Source organism: Clupea harengus, chromosome 13 (assembly GCF_900700415.2).
Source record: "Clupea harengus chromosome 13, Ch_v2.0.2, whole genome shotgun sequence".
In the NCBI taxonomy this organism is placed as follows: Eukaryota; Metazoa; Chordata; class Actinopteri; order Clupeiformes; family Clupeidae; genus Clupea; species Clupea harengus.
The window spans coordinates 7,798,306-7,824,414 of record NC_045164.1 but is presented as its reverse complement, the minus strand read 5'-3'; the positions used below and the strand labels follow the sequence as shown (position 1 = coordinate 7,824,414).

Below are 26,109 nucleotides of genomic sequence, written 5' to 3'. Positions count from 1 at the left end.
CTACCTTGAAATGGATTAGTGTGGCTCTGGGTTGCAGGTTTACAGCAAATACTTTGTTGGTCACCAAATGTAAACAATGGATGTATTATCACTCATTTTACGTGCCAAATCTTTGATAAGAGAAATTATATTACCCTCATTCAAGTGTTTTATTGCTCAACTGTTCATAAACAGGTGACCAACAGAAAACCTAATCTGTATAGTAGACAAGCTAAATTACTTTATTGTCTCCAGTGGAATTGTAAAATAAAACACATGCTGATAACACTGAGAGGCAGAATCTGCATACAAATCTGAAGCCACGGGCCATGCTCATGTGGGAGGTCTTTCCTGTTCCTCTGTCTAGCCCTCCCCTCCCCTCCCCCATCTCTCGCCGAAACCTAGGCGGTAGTTTTCCATCACAAAATGGCTGTCACCCTACCTCTGAGTTATGCTTGTCTACTCTGTGTGGCACACTACACAGCTCGGTACAGATTTTTTATTTTTTTTTTCTGTGAGATCTTTAAAGAGTGAGAAAACATGACCATGTGTTAATGTATAATTAGTTACTTGAGAAAAACTCACGCATTACATGAACAGGCACTACACAGTTACAAAGGGAAAGTGGTAACACACACACTGGTTCATCTTATCAGGCTTCGATTTTAGTGTATATTTAGGATACATGATTCCTCAACTGACTCCAAATCTGCTCATATCTATGCCTAGGCACCAAAGTAGAAATGAGAAGTTGTGATAGAAGGCAAAGGCCAGAGGTAAATCAGTCACAGGGGAACTTGCTTGATGAGCAAGAATGATAGACAGCTTTTACACCAAACCTACAAAAACCAGTAGAGCTCTACTCCCTATCATCTGTATCTGTGTGAATACAATGACATATAGAACACTGGGAAGGGAAGGATAGTATTTAATATGATTTAAGACAACGGATCATTCAATTCAATCAAACAAATAACTTTAACTGCTGTAAAAGGCACTGACAAATGCCGGAGTCAAGTACAAGAGTGTGTCAAGAAACATTTTATTTATTTAAAAAAACTAAATAAAGATTCCATAACTTTGATCACCTCCAAACCACATTTAGACCAAACATTTAAATAAGCTTTCAAAAAAAAAAAAAAAGCTTTAAGAAAGCAGTGACAAAATGAGGATCCAAAGCACAGTGTCGACAAACACCATTTATTATTTAAAAAACAAAAACAAAATTTGTAACAAATACACACTGTACAGCACAGTTTTAAAATCAGTCCCCTGAAAAAACATCATGATATTAAAAAGTGGGGACATTTTAAATCTACAAAAGGGAAGACATTTGCGGAGTGAGTGTCTGGTTCTTGAGTGCGCTGGTTCTTCGGTGAGGTCCACCCAGGAGGCGGCCCAGGGGTATAACGGGAGTTCATTCGAGACAATGTGGATCGCCTGCAGTACTCCAAGCACAGGAGCTCAAAATGCCACTTAACGAAGAGTCTACACGGACATCAGGTCTCTTCGGTTATTCGAACAACAGATTGACTGACTGCAGTGTAATATGTTAAGAAAACAGCACAAGTGCCAATTTGCCTGCTTCCAAGCCACTATTTACAACTGAGGAACAAAAACTGATGCTAAAACATCAAAATAAGATTTTAAACTGAATGGACAGTCTGGAGTCACTCCTTTTCTTTGAGTACATGGGTGCAACCCATTGTAACAGGCACGAGCAAAGATTCCCAATAAAAAAAAAAAAAAAAAAAAAAACATACGTATGTAACCAAGCAAAATACAGCACATCTATATTCCCACATAATGCACTCGCTCACTTTCTCAAAGCTCTGGAGACTTGGATGAGTCGTGGAGGCATCTATTTACATGTTGTCCATCTCCCTGGGCTGAAAACAGAGCAAAAACACTCAATCAGATAGATCAGGATTACTCCCACTTGCCAGGAGTGCAACTTCAAGTAGGCATTATGCGAGTTAAAACCGTGTCCAAATGAAAAGGGTTCGACTCAGGTTCTAGAGTAGTATAAAGTGAAGAGACAGGTGGGCTTACCTGGGCTTTGCTGTAGCGAGCCTGCTCTCGCCTCCTCAAGAAGAACTAAAGAAAAGCACAGAGAGATGGAGCGTTAGAGTGAGCCGTGCATGAAAGACATCAACTTTTCTGCACACACACATACATCCAGACTTGTCACCTAATTGATTTGTTAGGCCAAGGATTTCTGCTTACCTACAGACAGTATCAATATGTTCACATTACCGATTTTTTTTATTTCTTACTATAGATCATATTGATTATCAGTGATGCATTTCCACATACCAATTGTTGGGTGAAGTTGATAGGTACACGTTCACACACACTTACCAGGACAAGAAGACCTGCAACCACAGCCAGGATGACCACCACAATGACAGCGATCACTCCCCCAGTCAGGTGCTTCATGGTGAAAGTGGGTGCCTTGGCATCCACATAGTAGACCAAGATGCTGTCCATCTCCATCTTCTGCCCCCCCACCATTGGCTCAAACTTCTCCTGGTTGTTGAACTGTGGCAGCTCCTTGATCTGAGGGCAAGGGAACACCGCCGCATCAGTACACAAATTCACATTGTACACGACATGGGACAAAAAAAAGGAATTCTAAGCTGTTTCAGTGTGGAACTGAACATATACTTTTTTTTTTAATGTCTCCACAGTTGAACTCAGCTCACTATGCTGATGTTCCCTTCAAAAAGGCAATGATACCCACTTCATCTTTACTAGACAACACACATTGGCCTGCTATTGGCACCCATTTTGGCATTTCAACAAGTGCCACCTGTAACGTTTTCACAGAAGTTATGTGGAGTGTGTACTCACATCCTTCTCCATGTACCAGCCAACACGTGTGAGGTCCTCCTTGGTGTCATCCTTGTCCTTCTGGACGTCCACAATGATCATACGAGCATCCTTGTCATACTGTGCAAAGAAGAACAAAAGAGTAAAAGGCCAATGAGTACAAAATAAATAGAGTTTTAAATATAAATTCACACACACACTTTGCGTTTGGTTATAAAGTCTATGTAGAGTGACATACCTGAACCTCCTTTACAAAGGTTTTGGCCAACCTGTAGCGGGCGAGGATGGCAGCTTCAATCCCACTATACAAACATCACAGAAAATAACAAAAACACAATTTAGCTTCACTAAGTATCTCAGTCAGAGAGATGCCATACAAAATTCTTGGTGACTGGAGAGTTTCTAGAATAAACCATTATGGATACGTACGTTTTTAGCTGAGCCTCATCTACTTCTTTAGCCAGCTCCTTGTGGGTCATCTGCATACGCAACCAGCTGTGGAGAGGACAACCATTCAGATTATTACTGCATTTCTTTTTACAAAACATGCATTTGCCAAGGGACGCAACCAGATATTTGCAATTTACAAAATGTCACCCTCTAAATATGTTCTAGCCTGAAACGTCCACAAGCTCCTGAAAAGAGGCTGACTCCAGGACGACTCAGCCCTGTTCTGGGGCAAGACCCAGTCCAGAGAAAGCCTCTGTAGATAGCCCATAATTTTTCCATCTAGCAGGCTCCACAAACTCACTATGTCTCCACCAGCTCATCGCACTTGAGGTTCTTGTCGGCCTTGTCGGTTCTACGCACGCCGGCGCTGTTCACACACCAGCACTCCTCGGTTCCGTTGCACTGCCTAGCCTTGAACTTGCCGTCGGCCTCGCAATCCGGATCATACACACCATCGTTGTCCACAAAGGCGGTCTCTACGGGCTTGCCGCCGATGGTACGCGTGTCTTTACCAGTCCTGGCCCTCTGCATCTGGGTCTTCATCAGGAAGCATTTGGGGATCACTGAGAGGGGGGGGGGGGGTTACTTGATTGTTTCTCTTTACTTTTGCTGAATCAAATACATTCATTTTAAAATCTTCCTTATCACATAGTGCAAGTAAGTGTGTGAGGAAGGATTGGGGTACCAAACAGAGTGCAACTTACAATTGGTGCAGTCCACATTTTGCTTCACATTACTTCCAACCAGTAGAGTGCATTGGCACGGACTACCATCACAAACAGCCCACTTCGAAGTCGGACATGTACCTGTGGAAACAAATATTTTTTACAGTTAGTCATCGAATCAATCGTCTAAAACAAGATAGTTCACAAGGTTACGTGACTGAAGCAGGTCAGAAAGACCGAGACTAAAATGGGTGAAGGGGGTGGGGAGAGCGTGACGGGCGTTGCTCACACAATGACGCAAAGTACCTGGCTAGCGCACCTGAGCGACATGGCGGGGGAGTGGAAAGGGAATGCTATGCTACATTCATTACAGACAACTGGCCATTTGTGAACAACATTGCACCTGTTGAAAGTGTACTCCATGTTGCTTTTTTCCCCCATATGGAGGCTCAAAAAAAAGGTGGAACAAAGTTACCATGTGACCATGGCAGGTTGTAATGAAATTCCATGCAGTTCACAACCAGAGGTAGAAAGAACTACGCAACATTAACTTAAAAGTAAAATGGCAACTAGCAAGACTGGGCGAGTTAAATGTACAACAGACAATGTGCTTAACATTGAAATCAAGTCAAACCATGTCAATAATATCCCAGCAGTAAACTAGATAATATGGAAACCTGGCGTTTATCTAGTATTTTCATAGTGGCAATCAACGCAATTGAGCGAAGGTAGACACATCAATTACAAAACGCAAACGACTTTTTGAAGCACTTACATTGTGAAAAGGCTCCCACTGCGAATGACACGAGAGCCAAGGCAATCAGTAGTTTCATCTTTGGAAATCTCAAATTCTGGAAATCAGCAGGTGACAGAGAAAAAATAAGTCTCACAAACCAAACTCAATTACGAACAAAGCAAGTTGATGGCGCTGTATCCTAACGACCTCCTTCTTCCTGAAGGCGCGGTCCCCTCGAAAACTCAATAAAATTGCAATCCAAATACCCAGACAATGAAATGTAAATAGAAGAAATATAGAATAATCCAAGCAAGTGCGTTAATCCTCGAATGTATCGCAGTGTTTTAAAACGTTGATTACCTCTTCTGAAAATAAAGCCACTTCTCAGGTCCGAACACTTGTGAAGACTGATACTCTCTGCGCTTCGTTTATGAATAGTTTACCTGCAGTTTCGACGCGATGACGTTAGCCAGTTGAAATCAGGATAAGGGGCGTTACCTCTGGCGCACCTTGTTTCCTCTTATAACCATTTTTAGAAAAAACAGGCTTTTCCCAGAGGTGATGGGTTGGGTGAGATTGTTTTTGGTTGATGTAAATGTATCAGTTTCTGTTATATTCTGTTACTTTGACACTTTGAAAGTAACGAACGTATGATCATGCTATGGCTTTCAGTTCTATCATATGTGTCTAGTCCAAAGGTGATGGACAGACGTGGTTTCATCTGAGGTGTAAACTACTCTGGAATGTGAATGAAATCTTGCTAAACAAGTCGGGACAGAAACCTGGTCCTGTGTAATGATCAACTCTGAGTGTGTGACAGTGTTGTCATGCTCAGAACTTAGATTCAGAGAAGAGGTGTTGGGCTGTTGAACTGCCGACATTTGTTGGACTATTTCGAAATTTGGATTCCTGTTGAAACTTGACTTGTAATGTGTAATTAAATGAAGTATATACAATGTGTGTGTGTGTGTGTGTGTGTGTGTGTTTTATGTCACCCCTGTGAGAAACATACTACCTTACACACTTGTCATATGGCAGTGTAATCCCAGTTTGTCATTCTTGACATAGCTCAATAAATGCTTCACTGCATCTCTGCTGGGTAATACTCATTAGCATTCCATGTGAAATTCTGTCGAAAACACACACACACATACTCCCTCTCTCATTCTGTCTTACACACACACACACACACACAAACACACATTGTATATACTTCATTTTATTCCACATTACAAGTCAAGTTTCAACAGGAATCAATATTTCCGAAAAGTCCAACAAATGTAAGCAGCTTAACAGCCCATTATGGGTTTTACAGTTCAAGGGTAGAGGAAACATAGTGTCTCCCAAATAAACATGCTTCCTATAATTGCTGATATTGAGCAGTACTTTGCCAACTGTTTGGCCTTTGTTTTATGCAGCCCCCAATGCAAAGTCCACGTAATGCCAGCCTGTGAACGTGACATAAGCGGCCAAAAACAAGGACAATTTCTACGTTTGACATTTGTATTCTAGGTTCTCAATGGCTGTAATCACAAATGATATTTAAGTTTTTTTGCACAGTATTATTCTTCCAAAAACAGCTAGAAGGCACATGAAATATCAAACAATATAACGTTTTTGTCATTCCGAGAAATAGTGAAGATGTCCAGTGGGTTTGCAAGTCCTGAGAAAGTGTCTGCAGAAGAATGAAACCATTCAAAACATACCGTAGTTTGTTTATGTATCTGCTCATCCTCTGTGCGTGGGGTCTGTGCAACTATCAGGTCTACAAGTCTGTCATGTCTTGCAATATACAGCCCTTTAAGAGAGCTACGGCAGCTCATGAGGGTTAGGGTTAGGGTTGTGTGTTAGTGTCTGGTACACCCTTGACCTGTATGTTGTGTTTGAGTATGAGACCCATATCCACTTCAGCATACTTTATGTAAGTGACACTGTAGTAAGAACACGCCCAAGTTGTGTTTTATTGTCACAAAACGAATCAGAGGAATTGCGTTGCATGTCCAGCTCATAGTTGAGACTCTGTAGTCTATTTAATTAACTGCTCTTTATATTTGCTTTGGTAATTGCAAATAGAGGTTCAATATTGGTTACATTTGGTTAAAATTGGTTAAGCTCTATTTGTGAAAATACATAGTCCGAAATCAACTTTGATATGCATTTTAAGGACCTTATTTTTTCATTTGGGTGTATATAATTCATCATTGTTTACATTGTTTAAAGTACATTCCTGAAAGACACCTGAAACATAATCAGGGTGCATGAGTACACAGAAATATTTGGAGACTTTATTGTAGGTCAAAGGAAAAGACAAGGTGTGAACAACACCAAGGTTCAATACCCAGGAAAACCCATACTGTGCCTTGTGCCATTGGAAAACACATACTGTGCCTTGTGCCATTGTGTAAAAGGCCATTGTTTACTATTTCTATATTTCTATTTGCTCTGGGCTGCGACTTGCTAAGAGAGCAAGTGGTGATGGGAGAGTGAAAGTACCGAGAGGACATGAAGAGTGCAGAGTGTGTGCTGTGTTCTGCTGAAAGCTGAACCTACCTGTACTTGTGTCTCTGTCTAACAACACCTACCTGTACTTGTGCCTCTGTCTAACTGCACCTATGTACTTGTGTCTGTCTTACAGCACCTACCTGTACTTGTTTTCCTGTACTTACCCGAAGACACCTGTACGAAGCAGAAGAGACCTTATGGTATACAAGAGCATACGATTACTGAGGTAACTGAGTAGAAGTTCTTACTCTGAAACTGGCTGCTGCCTCAGTCAACCCTAACGTTATGCTATAGAAAAATGTGCTTACACAGTAAATCTACAGACTCATCTCAGACTTATGTAACCAACTTTTGGGGAATGCTTTAAACAGAAACTTGACTTCTAACAGACAATGACTCATACTCCTCACATCCAGAGATCTTGAAGGGTTGGGTCAGACGACAGACAGATTGATTACAAATCTCTTTTTCCTTGAAGTCACCTATAGTCCTGTAGCACCTAACCTTTGTAGACTAAGTAAGCTAGTTGGACACATAAAATACCAAACAACAAACGATGTTCAGAAATCCAAAGCGTACAGCAGGTTTTCCTTTGCCTCAGTGCCGATTTTAGCCCGACATTTCTGGTGGGGCAATTTTGTATGACGTCATGTCACCGTCACAAAAATAGAGGGAGCTGATTATTATAAGCAGTAGGCCTATATGGACAGGTAGGCATAGGCTATGGGCTGCATTTTGAGTGCCGGCAGGGAGCAGAAATCCTATTTCAATCACATTTTAAATGCTTCAGCGCGACTCAAAGATGTTGCTTATAATACAGCAACAAAGTAAAATAGATTGTAACAAAGTAAAAAGATTAGATAGACACATAGTTCAAATAACTTGCATGCTTTATCAAGCTTGTGGCACAAGCATACAACATGAAGCAAAAGGCACAACTGAATCCAATAACAGCAACAAATCATGCTGCTAAATGAACAAAACTTACATAAAATGAAACTTGAAACACGGAGGCTGGTTCCAAAACAGTAGAAAACTAGCGATAGCTAACGAGCAGTAACGTTAGTGGCGTAGATCTGTCTGAGTACGCTCTGTATGATTTATTTATTTTTGGTCACGGGTTGCTAGGCAGAATTCAAGGGGCACAATCACAACTGCCCCTAAACCCAATGTAAATTTCGGGATGTCTCGATCACGCTTGCATATTGTTTCCATAGCAACAGTCTTAAGTTTGCAGCGCTGCCCCAGAAGGGGAGGGACAGCGGAGAGCAGGCAGCATTTCACAAAGCAAGCACAAACACAGAAACACACACAAATCAAATTACTCCAAAACAGCACTATAATGCTTGTGAGTCTAATTTATTCACGCACACACATTCACAATTGAATTGCTACTTTGCATATTACAGTTTTTCTCCATTGCTTTGGCTCATTTCACGAAACAGAAATGACATTCTCAAAACAACACGTGCAAACCTCCAAACCACTGTGTACTTGTTCACAACAGATTTGAATTTCTCATTCCTTTAATCAAATTGCAATTGTATTAGCACATTCTTGTAAATGACAAGTACAATTGCCTACAGTTTGCACAAATTTCAAATGATTTAGCAAATCTTTGCAAATAGTTAGGTTCAATTGCCTTCAGTTAGCCCAATTACCAATTGAATATATCTTGCTGGTCTAAACTGACTGTTGCTTCTCAGTCAAGTCGTTGTTCTCTGCAAAACATGTTGGCATAATTTCCTTGTGTACATCATCACCTGCACAATAGTTCACTCCACTGTCAAAATCCTTCAGGCACATAGTACCATGAAAAACATCACGGTATATACTGTAATATGGATCTCTTGGATCATCGGCTTAATTTTCAGGTGCAACTACAACTTTACCAATCAAGGGGGAGATTTACACATCCGATCACCAATCACACAGTAAGTTTAGTTAGCTGACAGGTCCTATCCAGGAGTATAAATTCTTCCATCAAATATCTAGAGCTTGACCAAGTTCAGTACAATTTATGAACATGGAAGCACCTGGCCAGGGAAACAACCAAGGGCAACTGCCTGCTCGAGGAAGAGGAGGAAGAATAAGAGGAAGAGGAGCAAGGGTGGATGTCCCAGGCCAGCGCGGGGGCAACATCACCATGTGTACTGCCATTTTAGAGAATGGTGTAGTCACCCACATTCCCAGTCTTGGCCCATACAACACCCAGAAGCTCCTGGTGTTCTTGGACCGCCTGCACTCTGATCTTATCCCTCTACATGAGGGGGGTTTGGTAGGGCCTCACTTGCCTACATTTGTTATTGTGTGGGACAATGTTAGCTTCCACCGTGGCTCGCTCATCAGGGCGTGGTTCACTGCCCATCCAAGGATGCTGATGGTGCTCTTATCACCTTACTCCGCATTCCTCGATCCTATCGAGGAGTTTTTTTTTGCATGGAGGTGGAGGGTCTATGAGCATCGGGCTCTAAACCAGAGGTCCCTTCTCCAGGCAATGGATGCTGCTTGCGTCGATGTCACAGCAGATCAGTGTAAGGGATGGTTGTGGCATGCACGCCGATTCTTCCCCCGTTGCATAGCAAGTGAGAACATCAGATGTGATGTTGATGAAAATCTGTGGCCAGACAGACATGAGTCTCTGCATGAGTCTACCTCAGTCTGCCCTCCCCTTCTCATCTCATGCACAGACTTTACCACTTACATATTCTGCACTATCACTTTGCTCTTTGCACTTTCATAACACACACACACACACACACAAGCACAAGACCACTATCTTGCACTACCCATCCTCACAAGCACAAGAACATTATATATATTTTTTTTTGCACTTTCCACACCAGCTGCACAAGATCACTTTCCTCCTGGACACCGACACTGTCAAAATCATTGCACTCAGTATAATAGGGCCTGTATCTGGAAACACTCTGTGTGAAAATGTTCTCCCTATGTGTATGTATATATGTTCTCCCTATGTGTATGTATATATGTTCTCCCTATGTGTATGTATATGTGATTTATGTATGTATGTCGGTGAGGTGTATAAGTGTATATGTATATAAGCTACTGGATGACCTAAATTTCCCTCGGGATTAATAAAGTATCCATCTATCTATCTAGAATACTATGTGTATCTAGATAGATGGATACTTTATTAATCCCGAAGGAAATTTAGGTCATCCAGTAGCTTATACACTTAACTTAACTATCTATCTATCTACATGAGCGCGAGGATGAGCAGGAGAGTGAGGACGAAAACTAAACTTCAGCTTTGCTTTACTTTCCTACTGTATGTGCTGTTACAGTAGTGTAGGCTATACATCATTTTAGTTTTGATGTGCTTATTGTTTGACAGTATATTGTGCTGTACCCATTTTTTGTTTCTGTTTGGCAATTACTGTAACAATTTCCATGGCAGTATGAGTGCAATACAGTATGTGATGTGAAACCTTGTTGGCTCCTCTTGAATTACATAATCTTTTTTCTGTTTGATACACATAGTATTCTGGAAAAAAATACATCTACTACAGTAACCATTCAGTGTCAAAGGACTAAGCCAAGATTGAAATGTGCACATGAGGGATATTTCTATGGCCCACTGCCATACTGACAAAACATCTAAATGTTTTGACCTGCAGTGTTTAAACAATGCCAAAGGGACTTTTCATTTTGGGGTCACTGACTATTTGTATGAGAAAATTATTTGGTTTTGAAGCTTGAATTAACTGTTTTGGGTGAGATATGACCTTTTGAAGGTGATCTATGTAGTTGTGATGAACCATATAGGCTATTTTGCCCAATGCACTTAGAGCTTTGAGAATGTCACTTCTGTTTCAAGAATTGAGCCAAAGCAATGGAGAAAAACTGTAAATAAAACAAGATATATTTTGCCACAAAGCACAGATGTATTGAGCTTTCTGCACCACAGCGCCATCTGGATCTGGTGGGGCAGTGCCCCACGTGCCCCTAATGTAGAAACGCCACTGCTTTGCCTGAACATCTTTGGGAAACAGTAAGGTGGCATGCGATGTCATTTACCCTCTTGAAATTATCTCTGCTGAAGTGCTTTGGCTATTGACACCCTGGTGACCATCCCATTCAATAAATAAAAAAAATCAAAGCATTTCCTTTTCTCACCTACAGTTAATCAAATTAGATACAGAATAGTTGAAAAGATTACTCGAGTAACTCGGAAAATTCGATTACAAAAAGGCTTTGTTTAATTCATATCATGCTCCGGTATCATTGTTTCATACAGACTGTTATTATTGACACACGCGCATTCAAAGATTTAGGGTGGCGTGATCATAGATATATATAAAGGCTAGATGTCTCGTCCGCGTTGCCAGCCAACGGAGTCGAACGTCCGCACATGGCGGCCATCTTGCCCCAGGCAGCTCGCTCACCCATCACATTGTGTTGGTAGTGGTATGTACTTTTTAAATAACCATAACTTGCTCAATTTTCAACCGATTTTTAAACGGGTTGGTTTGTTATAAACGTCAGAGATGTAGTTATGACACTGCATACTTATGAATAATGTATGTTATTTTCTTAAAAATATCCAAAAAGCATCCCGAATTATAACCACGTTAATAACGTTTGTAAGAAAGCAAACCATTTGTAAATCCGTTGAAAATTGAGCAAGTTATGGTTATTTAAAAAGCGTTCTTTCCCGATTATTACACGGCTACTTGCCAAAACGAAAAAATAACTTAACACAGTGTGTCTTTCTATAATATTACTTTAATTGACCGATCGCCAGGGCCCCGTCCCCTTAGTTATTGTTGCTACGTCCGACACAATTCCCGGAACTGTCAAGCTATAAGCCATGGCGAGTACGGGGACAAGCGCTACAGCTGTCAGTGTGAGTGATGATTTTTGGAGTAATACCTCCACGATATCCTCCAGATCAAGGCAAAAGGGACTGCAATATGCAGTGGAAGGATATCCAAAATATTAAGATCAACAACGAAGTGGACACAACAATAATCGAAGCAAAAGTATACAGGTCTCAATAAAAAAAATGAGAAACCCCACGACCTCTTCATTAAATGCAACCAGCACAAACCTTGTAGACTAGTCATGTTATTTCACCACTGGGTAAGATCTGTATATAATATTTCAAGCTAGCTAAACCCCTACAAAGATTCTTTATTCTTATTATTTATTCCGTCTCTGGCGAGACACTCTGGTACTGGAGGTATCTATCGATCTAGCTAGCTAGGATGGTGACAATCTAGAGAACAGTACAGTAACGTACCAGTGTGGATCAAGATAGCTGCTAGTGACGTTATTGTTCAAGGGATGTGTGTGCATGTTGCTGAAAGTATTTCACAGTCACTGTAGTGATAACTTGCTTGTAAAATGATGATCCTGATGTAATGCTATGGCTTTGTATCAGATCGCCAGGTTATTGCTCTCAGGTTGTGCCTTATGCATACCTTGGGATACTCAGGAGTAGGTTGCCCATTCACAAAATGCCACAAAGATTAAAATAAAACAACTTCATAATGGCCTTTTGTTCAACATTGATACAGTATGTTAAGCTCGAGCTAGTCTCTCCAACTAAAGTGTTAATGTTAAAATCAAAATGTTAATGTTACCGTCTGTAAAATTGCACACTGAGCTATCCTGGCCAGAGATAGCAAACGCCAGCAGCATAAATACAAAGTGTTCGTTAAAAGTTCTGTTCAATGTTGTATCAAGCATAAATACAAAGTGTTCGTTAAAAGTTCTGTTCAATGCTGGCGTTTGCTATCGCTAGCTAGGATAGGTCAGAGTGCAATTTTACAGACGGTAACATTAACATTTTGACGGTAACATTTTGATTTTAACATTAACACTTTAGTTGGAGAGACTAGTTATGTACTTGTAGTGGTAATAATACAAGTTGTCATGAACCATAACTGTTTGGGGATGTTCTCTCAACTAGACAGTTAGTTATCATACCTAGCGATAGCGTAGTTCGCTAGATAGATATCATAGCTAGCTGCAAGCAGCTTCATTTACTTCGGAGCAGACATATGTGTGTTTTTCGATATATTGAGATGGGAGTGGGGTCTCCCACACTGTTTAATCCACCGCCGGCACCTTTCCTCTTGTGTTTTGGGCTTTGGAAATGCGGGAAAAAACCACGCATCCCTCTAATCTCTGTGTCAGATCTAAAAGTCCCGTAAGCACACTGCTTCACCATGCTGCTCAGACCTCAAAGTTGTCGGACCTTCTTCTCTTAGTAGCGGTTGCTAAGGTATGATTGGACGAGGGCCGTTCTAGGGAGGAGTTTCGCGATCGGTCAATGGGCTCTATGCACGCCAGTAGAACGTTCACGACAATGCCAAATAATACGGCTCACTTACTTCCGGTTTACTTCCTAGTAACTGTCAGTGAGACTTGCAAGCACAGATTACAGCAGAGAACTTCAACAAAGTAGCGTTACATAATGTATAGGCTATATCGAATCATATACTTAAACATGTTAAGTCATACATTCTTAACTTGGATGAAAGAATATTCAACCTTCACAGATACTAACGATCAGGCTTGGGGAGTAACGGAATACATGGAACAGCGTTACGTAATTAGCATACAAAAAAAGTGAACTGTATTCCGGTACAGTTACAAATAAAGAAGACGTAATTAGATTACAGATACTTTTAGCAAAAATTGGGATTATTAACAGGATTACAAATAGATTTAAAAATGCAGAACATTATACCATCATTCACATGCGCACTTTACAACACGTCACGAGAAGACAACAGAGAAAAAAGGTCCATATGATGACCTCGAGTTCAAAAAATGCTTTCCCTGGCTGGAAATATCGACACTATTTTGTCCTCAAAGCTGAAAGTGGGAAGAACATAACAATGCAGTGCACCTTATGGTTACACGCGGTGAAAATACTTTCGTTGTCCAAGGACTCCACGTCAAATTTCATGAAGCATTACAGGCAAGACCAACACTGCTAACGTCTACACAGACATCCGGTTAGCTTAAGGTTAAAGTTGGTTAGCTAACCTGTTAGTATTGATTGCCTACTAACGTTATAAAAAAGGGGGACTTTGGATAAAACACAAGCCCCTGACCGAAATATATTCGTGGCAGTTTAATTGAAGTTTCAGCGTGATGTGTGACTGGGTAACATCTGTTTATTAACAAAGCAAGTTGGGCTATATGTAAGTTAAATGCGCAACGTTACCGCGACTTTCACTCACAAATAACATTTAAACAGCATATTTAAACTATAATACTATACTACTCTTTAGGTCTGCCCTACATTTCAACTTGGAACCCGTAGTCCTACTGTCAGCATGTATTCTCTTTATCAGTTCAGAAAGTGGACACTTGATTCATTAAAAATACTGTCTATGTTCTAAATCTGTGCCGATTTTGTTTTTTTACTAGCCTATGCTTTGAAACTGTGGTGTTGTGCACTTTCCATGTAGAGGAGGCTGGTTTGCATAATGACAATCATATTTGTCTTTAAAAAACACTCAGCAGAGGGCAGGTTTAATTGTTAAAACTTGGTTTCCTCATTTTCTTTTCTAAGGTTACATTGTGCTGTTGATTTACAGATTACGCTTAAGTGAAAGCCATTTTATTGATGTCTCTTTTCTGTTGTCTTCATTTGCAAATTTGCCATTGAGGTAATCCAGGTAATCAGTAATTGTATCGGAATACATTTTTAAAGTAATCCTCCAAACCCTGCTAACGATACTATCGCTGTGGTAGAGCAATGTTTAGATTACACACATTAGCCTACAACTAGCTAGTTAACCGTGACGATACAAAAATACAAGAATGACAGTCTCATCTTCGTATTCGTGGATGTAGGAGGAGGCGTACATTTTAAAACCCTTCTCCAGTTTGCTACTGGGTGCCTTTGATGAAGATTTACATAATGAACGTCATTAATTGTGAGTTTTGACAGCTCCGTCAGGCATCGCGTATGAAACAGTGCTATTCTTTCAAAGTAGCGTGAGCGCCGGAAGTAAGTGAGCCGTATTATTTGGCATTGTCGTCAACGTTCTACTGGCGTGCATAGAGCCCATTACAATTTATTTGTTACCCATTCGTGGTGTTAAAAAGCAGAGAAATAGTTCGCCAAAGACGTTGAACATTCTTTAGAACACAGCTGCTCAACTGTCAGCTGAAACTCAAGATGAGATCAGCTGACGTCGCTAAGCAACGGAATACACTGAGGTTGATAAATTACCGGACTACTTGCGGAGTGCTACGAAAGACGTGAATCCGAGGCAAAAAGGCCACTTCCCTTGACAGCGGTCAATTGACCGATCGCCAGGGCCCCGCCCCCTTAGTTACTGTTGCTACGTCCGACACAATTCCCGGAACTGTCAAGCTAAAACCCATGGCGAGTACGGGGACAAGCGCTATAGCTGTCAGTGTGAGTGATGATTTTTGGAGTAATACCTCCACGATATCCTCCAGATCAAGGCAAAAGGGACTGCAATATGCAGTGGAAGGATATCCAAAATATTAAGATCAACAACGAAGTGGACACAACAATAATCGAAGCAAAAGTATACAGGTCTCAATAAAAAAAATGAGAAACCCCACGACCTCTTCATTAAATGCAACCAGCACAAACCTTGTAGACTAGTCATCTTATTTCACCACTGGGTAAGATCTGTATATAATATTTCAAGCTAGCTAATAACCTACAAAGATTCTTTATTCGTATTATTTATTCCGTCTCTGGCGAGACACTCTGGTACTGGAGGTATCTATCGATCTAGCTAGCTAGGATGGTGACAATCTAGAGAACAGTACAGTAACGTACCAGTGTGGATCAAGATAGCTGCTAGTGACGTTATTGTTCAAGGGATGTGTGTGCATGTTGCTGAAAGTATTTCACAGTCACTGTAGTGATAACTTGCTTGTAAAATGATGATCCTGATGTAATGCTATGGCTTTGTATCAGATCGCCAGGTTATTGCTCTCAGGTTGTGCCTTATGCATACCTTGGGATACTCAGGAGTAGGTTGCCCATTCACAAAATGCCACAAAGATTAAAATAAAACAACTTCATATTGGCCTTTTGTTCAACATTGATACAGTATGTTAAGCTCGAGCTAGTCTCTCCAACTAAAGTGTTAATGTTAAAATCAAAATGTTGATGTTACCGTCTGTAAAATTGCACACTGAGCTATCCTAGCTAGCGATGTTGATGTTACGTCTGTAAAATTGCACGCTGAGCTATCCTAGCTAGCGATGTTGATGTTACGTCTGTAAAATTGAACGCTGAGCTATCCTGGCCAGAGATAGCAAACGCCAGCAGCATAAATACAAAGTGTTCGTTAAAAGTTCTGTTCATAGCTGGCGTTTGCTATCGCTAGCTAGGATAGCTCAGAGTGCAATTTTACAGACGGTAACATTAACATTTTGACAGTAACATTTTGATTTTAACATTAACACTTTAGTTGGAGAGACTAGTTATGTACTTGTAGTGGTAATAATACAAGTTGTCATGAACCATAACTGTTTGGGGATGTTCTCTCAACTAGACAGTTAGTTATCATACCTAGCGATAGCGTAGTTCGCTAGATAGATATCATAGCTAGCTGCAAGCAGCTTCATTTACTTTGGAGCAGACATATGTGTGTTTTTCGATATATTGAGGTGGGAGTCGGGTCTCCCACACTGTTTAATCCACCGCCGGCACATTTCCTCTTGTGTTTTGGGCTTTGGAAATGCGGGGAAAAAAACACGCATCCCTCTAATCTCTGTGTCAGATCTAAAAGTCCCGTAAGCACACTGCTTCACCATGCTGCTCAGACCTCAAAGTTGTCGGACCTTCTTCTCTTAGTAGCGGTTGCTAAGGTATGATTGGACGAGGGCCGTTCTAGGGAGGAGTTTCGCGATCGGTCAATTATGCATAGCAACGGTCAAATATGGAAAAATAGTTGACCACAGAACGTTGGGAAGCCCCATTCAAGTGAATGGAGCATTCTACAGCCTTAAGAAGATCCGTGTAATAAAGGGAGATAAAGAAGACTACTGTGGTAATCGTGGGTGTTCTAACAGACACTTCCCGAGCAATTCGCCTTATTCACGTCGCGGCCATATTGAAAACGAAAACGAGGCTTGGTTGGGTAAACCCGACCGGAAGTTATTCTTTACGATAGGAAGAGTAATGATGGACAGAGAATGGACCACAAATATTCTGCTCTTGCCCCCTATAACCGTGGCATTAATATATAATTTTTTGCAGCTCACCGTCAGCATCATGTTTATTTACTTGGCTATTATGAAATGCACCAAACATACCATGGAATGTGTGTGCCAGAAAGCTCAACATGAGCAACCTTTGAACAGCCTCTGAACGTGAGGAACTCTTTTGCCTTAAAGTAACTGTATTTAGCAATTGTACTTTAGGGTAAGGGTAAGGATTAGCAATCTAACCTTTTAAAAAAAAAAAAACAGCTTAAAAAATTGGGGCGCTGCAATGACGTTTAATATGGAGAATAGCCTCTGTGCTATTGTCATACCAGGGTCCGTAGGCATATTAGCCTACTGCGTTATGTAAGTTTGCCTTAAGACGCCAGGTTACTACTGTCTGCCAAACTAGTAAGTAGCTTATTTGCCGTCTTGTGTTGCACTTGCTTGATGTTTGACTGTGTTAGGAAAGTCGTTGACTCACTAGTTTGTCTAGTGTCAAAGTAAGCACATTTCAACAGGTTTCGCTAGGCTAGGTTTCGCCGCTAGCATCTCGTTAGCGATTAGCAATTCCTCCCTTCTGTTGCTGTAACATCTAATTTAGCTACCTTGACCATGTAGGGGATCTCATTCTTTCTCATGGAGGGAGCTGCCCTCCCTCTCACACTTGCCCTGCTACTCTCTCTCTTTCTGACTGCAAAAGCATTGTTATTCACAAGATCATCCTGAATCACCTGTCATTTTACAAATTTGACTCATTCGTGCTATCAATTCTGACAGTATAACTTAGCTGCCATTTGCTAGCTAGCCAAGTAAATAAACATGATGCTGACGGTGAGTTGTAAAAAAAAAAAAAAATCTATTAATGCCGCAAGGGCAGAAGATGTGTGGTCCATTCTCCGTCCATCATTACTCTTCCTAAATTTCCCTCGGGATTAATAAAGTATCCATCTATCTATCTATCTTCGTATGGTAGAGAATGACTTCCGGTTGGGTTTACCCAACCAAGCCTCGTTTTCGTTTCAAAATGGCGGCGCGTGTGAATAAGGCGAATTGCGGGTCGGGGAGGGTTACTGAACCACAGGCACAAGGTCGTAGCATCTTGTCCAATCTGAGGGATGTAGTTTAAATAAATGTACGGTATAGGTATGTATTGATTGATTTTTTTTTGTTGCGTAGTTTCAGCTGGCATTTCGTACCTGCGTATTTTGACTAAGAATTGCGTGGTTGGTACACAAAATGCGTGCAGGTTGGCAGGTCTGCTCCCCAAGCCTGATCGTTAGTATCTGTGAACGTTGAATATTCTTTCATCCAAGTTAAGAATGTATGACTTAACATGTTTAAGTATATGATTCGATATAGCCTATACATTATGTAACGCTACTTTGTTGAAGTTCTCTGCTGTAATCTGTGCTTGCAAGTCTCACTGACAGTTACTAGGAAGTAAACCGGAAGTAAGTGAGCCGTATTATTTGGCATTGTCGTGAACGTTCTCACTCACTCAACATCCACTGATACTACTACACTGCTACTTTATTATCCACCGAGGCGTAATGCATTGCTGAGGTACAATGGGAAGTGGGGGAGTAATAATCAAGCACATACATGTGACCGTAATGTTAGCATATAAAATGTTAAAATATGTGTTCGGTAACTTAACGAGATGATGCATTTCAAGGGGTATATCCTTCAGATACATTTGTATAAAAAGTTAGCCGTAGTAGCTAGCATACGATGTGATTCGCCTGGTTATGAGACGGCTACGGTGTGAATAACTGATGGAGTAGGCTACTTTAGCTGCAGTAAGGTTAACTCAAACGCCACGGAGACTGGCACAAGTGACCATTGCAAAGGTGTTTGACTACAGACTGCTAACGTAGCAAATAATTGCTACTATTGCAGCCAGTCAACCGACCAGCCTTGCAGGTATAAAATAATCATGACGTCAGATGACGATTTTCAGTGTCGTTACCAAAAACAAGACCCAATACAGAGCCAGCCTGAGCACAGACATGACAAGCGCTTTGGTGACAAGAAAGGTGAGCATGAATGTAAAGGGGACTGTCTTGTCACATGGAAGGCTTCAGTGATGCTCTGCTCAAAAAGGCCAAGTCGCCAAGCTATGAGGCAAACTTTACATCACGTCACGAGAAGACAACAGAGAAAAAAGGTCCATATGATGACCTCGAGTTCAAAAAATGCTTTCCCTGGCTGGAAATATCTACACTATTTTGTCCTCGAAGCTGAAAGTGGGAAGAACATAACAGTGCAGTGCACCTTATGGCTCACCGCGGTGAAAATACTGTCGTTATCCAAGGACTCCACGTCAAATTTCATGAAGCATCTACAGGCAAGACCAACACTTCTAACGTCTACACAGACATCCAGTTAGCTTAAGGTTAAAGTTGGTTAGCTAACCTGTTAGTATTGATTGCCTACTAACGTTTCAGCGTGATGTGAACTAAAGTTTCAGCGTGATGTGTGACTTGAGTAACATCTGTTTATTAACAAAGCAAGTTTGGCTATATGTAAGTTAAATGCGCAACGTTACCGCTAGGGATGCACCGATACCACTTTTTTACAAACCGATACGAGTAAGAGTATTTTTATTTGTGTACTTGCCGATACCGAGTACCGATACCGATACTTCTTAGATTTGGTCTCCATGAAAGTGCAATTAATTTGGAGGCAGATTTTATTTTATCCTCTGCAGATTATGTCAAGCCTATAGTACAAAATTAACAGAAGGCTATCCCAAGCCAAAAATAAACAGAGCTTTCTGGTTTTAACACACAAAAAAAGCCTTCAAACAGACAATATCATCACATTAGACATCACATTAGGCAAATATAATCAGATAAAGGCAATTCAATTTGATGCATAGTTAACAACACAGTCTGCTTAACAAAAAGTGAACAGAACTATTACTGGATTAGCACAAGAGCACATTTCAGTTACAAAAGGATCAGAAGAATCTCCTGCTCAAGTACACAAACAATCACTTAACCTATGTGGCACAGTCTTTCTCTCTACCTCTCTCTCTCTGTGTGCGTGCGCGTTTTTTTCTTTTGCAAGACGTCAGTTAAGATTGGTTGCTTCGGTCTTGCGCCACTAGCATCAGTGAACTCAGTGTACTTAGCACTATGGTGCGTCTTCAGATGTTTAATCAAATTGCTTGTGTTAAACAACGTACTTTCATTTCCGCCCCTCGACACCGTAGCAGTGCAGATCTTACACTGTGCCTTACTCCTGTCGTCGTCATTTATCTTAAAATGAGCCCAAATCGCCGTTAAGGCAGCACAACGGAATTGCTAATCGCTAACGAGATGCTAGCAGCTAAATTTAGCGAAACCTGTATACTGAAATACTTTGACACTATGACAAACTTTCCACAGTCAAACATCAAGCAAATGCAACACAAGACGGCAAATAAGCTACTTACTAGTCTGGCAGAGAGTGGTAGGACAGGTAGGACAATAAATCACATTTTGTGTCAGCATAGCCCGGCCAGCTTGATGCAGTGAAATACTGATGAGTGGTATCGGCAATTCAAAAACGAGTACGAGTATTTTAACGAAGTATCGGCACCGATACCGGTATCGGTATCGGTGCATCCCTAGTTACCGCGACTTTCACTCAAATGACATTGAAACAGCATATTTAAACTATAATACTATACTACTCTGTCTGCCCTACATTTCAACTTGGAACCCGTAGTCCTACTGTCAGCATTTACTTAAAATGTATTCTCTTTATCAGTTCAGAAAGTGGACACTTGATTAATTAAAAATACTGTCTATGCTCTAAATCTGTGCCGATTTAGTTTTTTACGAGCCTATGCTTTGTAAACTGTGGTGTTGTGCACTTTCAATGTAGGTCAGGAGGCTGGTTTGCATAATGACAAGCATATTTGTCTTTACAAAACACTCAGCAGAGGGCAGGGTTAATTGTTAAAACTTGGTTTCCTCATTTTCTTTTCTAAGGTTACATTGTGCTGTTGACTTACATAATATGCTTAAGTGAAAGCCATCTTATTGATGTCTCTTTTCTGTTGTCTTCATTTGCAAATTTGCCATTTGAGGTAATCCAGGTAATCAGTAATTGTATCGGAATACATTTTTAAAGTAATCCTCCAAACCCTGCTAACGATACTATCGCTGTGTGGTAGAGCAATGTTTAGATTACACACATTAGCCTATAACTAGCTAGTTAACCGTGACGATACAAAAATACAAGAATGACAGGCTCATCTTAGTATTCGTGGATGTAGGAGGAGGCGTACATTTTAAAACCCTTCTCCAGTTTGCTACTGGGTGCCTTTGATGAAGATTTACATAAGCGATGAACGTCATTAATTGTGAGTTTTGGCAGCTCCGTCAGGCATCGCGTATAAAACAGCGCCATTGTTTCAAAGTAGCTTGAGCGCCGGAAGTAAGTGAGCCGTATTATTTGGCATTGTCGTGAACGTTCTACTGGCGTGCATAGAGCCCATACAACCAAGCAACCTAGAACCAGCAAATACAGTCCTTAACCTCATTAACATTAACAGTTCACCATGCGGAGCCTCTACAATGTAACCTAATAGTTGACGCTACGTGATTTACGATTGCGAACTAATATGAACACTAGTGCTAATTAAAACGTACGGTATTTGTGATTATTTGTAGCCTATGTTATGAGTCGATAGTGATGACTATAGGCATGATGTTAAGTATCAAGATAGCCAAATGCACCATGATCTCATGTCATGCACTCCTCATCTCTCCTTCCCTCTTCCTCCCGCGCACGCGGTCACATACACACAGCTGTTGAGCTTTGATCCAATTAAAGTGTTGAAGTTGGAATAAAAACCTGTTTTTGTCAGGAATAACAGCCAATTGCTTGATCATTTTAGCAGGCCTGTCATGTTGCGTGATGCACTATTGATATTAAGTACTTTATATCTGATTACTCGAATAACCGATGAAATCATCTCGAAAACTCGATTCCAAAAATATTTGATAGTTGCAGCCCTAGTCGGGTTGAAAATGGGTGCCTTGGCATCCACATAGTAGACCAAGATGCTGTCCATCTCCATCTTCTGCCCCCCCACCATTGGCTCAAACTTCTCCTGGTTGTTGAACTGTGGCAGCTCCTTGATCTGAGGGCAAGAGAACACCACCGCATCAGTTCACAAATTTACATTGTACACGTCATGGGACAAAAAAAAAAGGAATTCTAAGCTGTTTCAGTGTGGAACTGAACATATACTTTTTTTTAATGTCTCCACAGTTTAACTCAGCTCACTATGCTGATGTTCCCTTCAAAAAGGCAACGATACCCACTGCATTTATAGACAACACACATTGACCTGCTATTGGCACCCATTTTGGCATTTCAACAAGTGCTACCTGTAACGTTTTCACAGAGGTTATGTGGAGTGTGTACTCACATCCTTCTCCATGTACCAGCCAACACGTGTGAGGTCCTCCTTGGTGTCATCCTTGTCCTTCTTGACGTCCACAATGATCATACGAGCATCCTTGTCATACTGTGCAAAGAAGAACAAAAGAGTAAAAGGCCAATGGGTACCAAAAAATTGAGGTTTGAATATGAATTAACACACACACTTTGCGTTTGGTTATGAAGTCCATGTAGAGTGACATACCTGAACCTCCTTTACAAAGGTTTTGGCCAACTTGTAGCGGGCGAGGATGGCATTTTCAATCCCGCTATACAAACATCACAGAAAATCTCATCTCAGCTTCACTAAGTATCTCAGTCAGAGAGATGCCATACAAAATTCTTGGTGACTGGAAAGTTTCTAGAATAAACCATTATGGATACGTACGTTTTCAGCTGAGCCTCATCTACTTCTTTAGCCAGCTCCTTGTGGGTCATTTGCATACGCAACCAGCTGTGGAGAGGACAACCATTCAGATTATTACTGCATTTCTTTTTACAAAAAATACATTTGCCAAGGGATGCAACCATATTTGTCATATACAAAACGCTACCCTCTGAACATGTTCTAGCTTGAAACGTTCACAACCTCCTGAATAGAGGCTGACTCCAGGACGACTCAGCCCTGATCTGGGGCAAGACCCAGTCCAGAGAAAGCCTCTGTAGTTAGCCCATAATGTTTCCATCTAGCAGGCTCCACGAAACTCACTATGTCTCCACCAGCACGTCGCACTTCAGGTTCTTGTCGCCTTTGTCGGTTCTACGCACGCCGGCGCTGTTCACACACCAGCACTCCTCGGTTCCGTTGCACTGCCTGGCCTTGAACTTGCCGTTGACCTCGCAATCCGGATCATACATCCAATCGTCGTCCACCAAGGCGGTCTCTACGGGCTTGCTGCCGATGGTACCCGTCCTGGCCCTCTGCATCTGGGTCTTCATCAGGAAGCATTTGGGGATCACTGAGAGAGAGAGAGGGGGGGGGGGGGTCACTTGCTTGTTTCTCTGTACTTTTTCTGAATCAAATACATTAATTTTAAAATATTCCTTATCATATAGTGCAAGTGCGTGTGTGAGAAATGGGGATGGGAGGTAGCAGAGCAGAGTGCAACTTACATTTGGTGCAGTCCACAGCTTGCTTCTGATTATCTCCAACCAGTAGAGTGCATTGGCACGGAGTACCATCACAAACGGCCCACTTTGAAGTCGGACATGTACCTGTGGAAACAAATGTTTTGACAATGAATCATCTAATCAATCGTCTAAAACAAGATAGTTCACAGGGTTACGGTGACGGAAGCAGGTCAGAAAGGCCGAGACTAAAATGGGTGAAGGGGGTGGGGAGAGCATGACGTGCGTTGCTCACACAATGATGCAAAGTACCTGGCTAGGCCGGGGAGTGGAAAGGGAATGCTATGCTACATTCATTCCAGACAACTGGCCATTTGTGAACAACATTGCACCTGTTGAAAGTGTACTGCCATGTTGCTTTTTTCCCCATATGGAGGCTCAAAAAAAGGTGGAACAAAGTTACCATGTATAGCAGGTTGTAATGAAATTCCAGAAATGCAGTTCACAACCAGAGGTAAAAAGAACTACGCAACATTAACTTAAAAGTAAAATGGCAACTAGCAAGACTGGGCGAGTTAAATGTACAACAGACAATGTGCTTAACATTGAAATCAAGTCAAACAATGACAATAATATCCAAACAGTAAACTAGATAATATGGAAGCCTGGCGTTTATCTAGTATTTCCATAGTGGCAATCAACGCAGTTGAGCGAAGGTAGACACATCAATTACAAAAGGCAAACGACTTTTTGAAGCACTTACATTGTGAAAAGGCTCCCACGGCGAATGACACGAGAGTCAAGGCAATCAGTAGTTTCATCTTTGGAAATCACAAATTCTGGAAATCAGCAGGTGACACACAGAGAAAAAATAAGTCTCACAAACCAAACTCAATTACGAACAGAGCAAGTTGATGGCGCTGTATCCTAACGACCTCCCTCTTCCTGAGGGCGCAGTACCCTCGAAAACTCAATAAAATTGCAATCCAAATACTCAGACAATGAAATGTAAATAGAAGAAATATAGAAAAATCCAAGCAAGTGCGTTAATCCTCGAATGTATCGCAGTGTTTTAAAACGTTGATTAGCTCTTCTGAAAATAAAGCCACTTCTCAGGTCCGAACACTTGTGAAGACTGATACTCTCTGAGCTTCATTTATTAATAGTTTACCTGATCATGCTATGAATTTCAGTTCTATCATATGTGTCTAGTCCAAAGGTGATGGACAGACATTGTGAAATCTTGGTAAACAAGTCGGGACAGAAACCTTGTCCTGCGTAATGATCAACTCTGATTGTGTGACAGTGTTGTCATGCTCAGAACTTAGATTCAGAGAAGAGTTGTGGGGCTGTTGAACTACTTACATTTGTTGGACTATTCAGAAATTTGGATTTCTGTTTAAACTGGACTTGTAATGTGGAATTAAATGAAGTATATACAATGTGTGTGTGTGTGTGTGTTTTTTATGTCACCCCTGTGAGAAACATACTACCTTACACAATTTTCTTATGGCAGTGTAATCCCAGTTTGTCATTCTTGACATAGCTCAATACATTTAAAATTTCCCTCGGGATGTGAAATTCTGTCAAAGACACACACAAACACACACACACACACACACACACATTGTATTCAATTCCTCATTACAAGTCAAGTTTCAACAGGAATCAATATTTCTGAATAGTCCAACAAATATAAGCAGTTTAACAGCCCATTATGGGTTTTACCGTTCAAGGGTAGAGGAAACATAGTGTCTCCCAAATAAACATGCTTCCTATAACTGCTGATATTGAGCAGTACTTTGCCAACTGTTTGGCCTCTGTTTTATGTAGCCTCCCAATGCATCCCGAAGACACCTGTACGAAGCAGAAGTAAGGGATAATGTATTGTCCGGAGGTCAATACTCACTGCTACCATCTCACCATCTCACCGTCTCACCGTCTCATCATCTCACCGTCTCACCATCTCACCGTCTCACCATCACTCACTGCTACCATCTCACCATCTCACCATCACTCAGTGCTACCATCTCACCATCTCACCATCACTCAGTGCTACCATCTCACCATCTCACCATCACTCACTGCTACCATCTCACCATCACTCACTGCTACCATCTCACCATCTCACCATCACTCACTGCTACCATCTCACCATCACTCACTGCTACCATCTCACCATCTCACCATCACTCACTGCTACCATCTCACCATCTCACCGTCTCACCACCTCACCGTCTCACCACCTCACCT

General features: G+C 41.2%; 1 protein-coding gene across 3 annotated transcripts; it reads right to left on the bottom strand.

The window, feature by feature from the left end:
• Window positions 1-1,419: 1,419 nt before the first annotated feature.
• epcam (epithelial cell adhesion molecule) lies at window positions 1,420-25,046 on the bottom strand. Of its 3 annotated transcripts, XM_042709525.1 has the most exons (11): window positions 25,028-25,046; window positions 24,620-24,695; window positions 23,902-24,003; window positions 23,498-23,747; window positions 23,177-23,242; window positions 22,994-23,057; window positions 22,778-22,876; window positions 22,382-22,486; window positions 2,341-2,433; window positions 2,032-2,076; window positions 1,420-1,868 (listed from the first exon to the last, which is right to left on the bottom strand). In XM_042709525.1, the coding sequence occupies exons 2-11, from the start codon at window positions 24,675-24,677 to the stop codon at window positions 1,845-1,847; spliced, it is 906 nt and encodes a 301-aa protein (XP_042565459.1). In that variant the 5' UTR covers window positions 24,678-24,695; window positions 25,028-25,046; the 3' UTR covers window positions 1,420-1,844. The 3 variants fall into 3 exon arrangements, with proteins under 3 accessions (XP_042565459.1, XP_031435043.1, XP_031435042.1); XM_031579183.2 differs by lacking the exon at window positions 25,028-25,046 and having other exon boundaries at window positions 24,620-24,992; XM_031579182.2 differs by lacking the exons at window positions 22,382-22,486; window positions 22,778-22,876; window positions 22,994-23,057; ... (3 more) ...; window positions 24,620-24,695; window positions 25,028-25,046 and adding exons at window positions 2,833-2,931; window positions 3,050-3,113; window positions 3,241-3,306; ... (2 more) ...; window positions 4,702-4,777; window positions 5,023-5,140 and having other exon boundaries at window positions 2,341-2,538.
• Window positions 25,047-26,109: the final 1,063 nt, after the last annotated feature.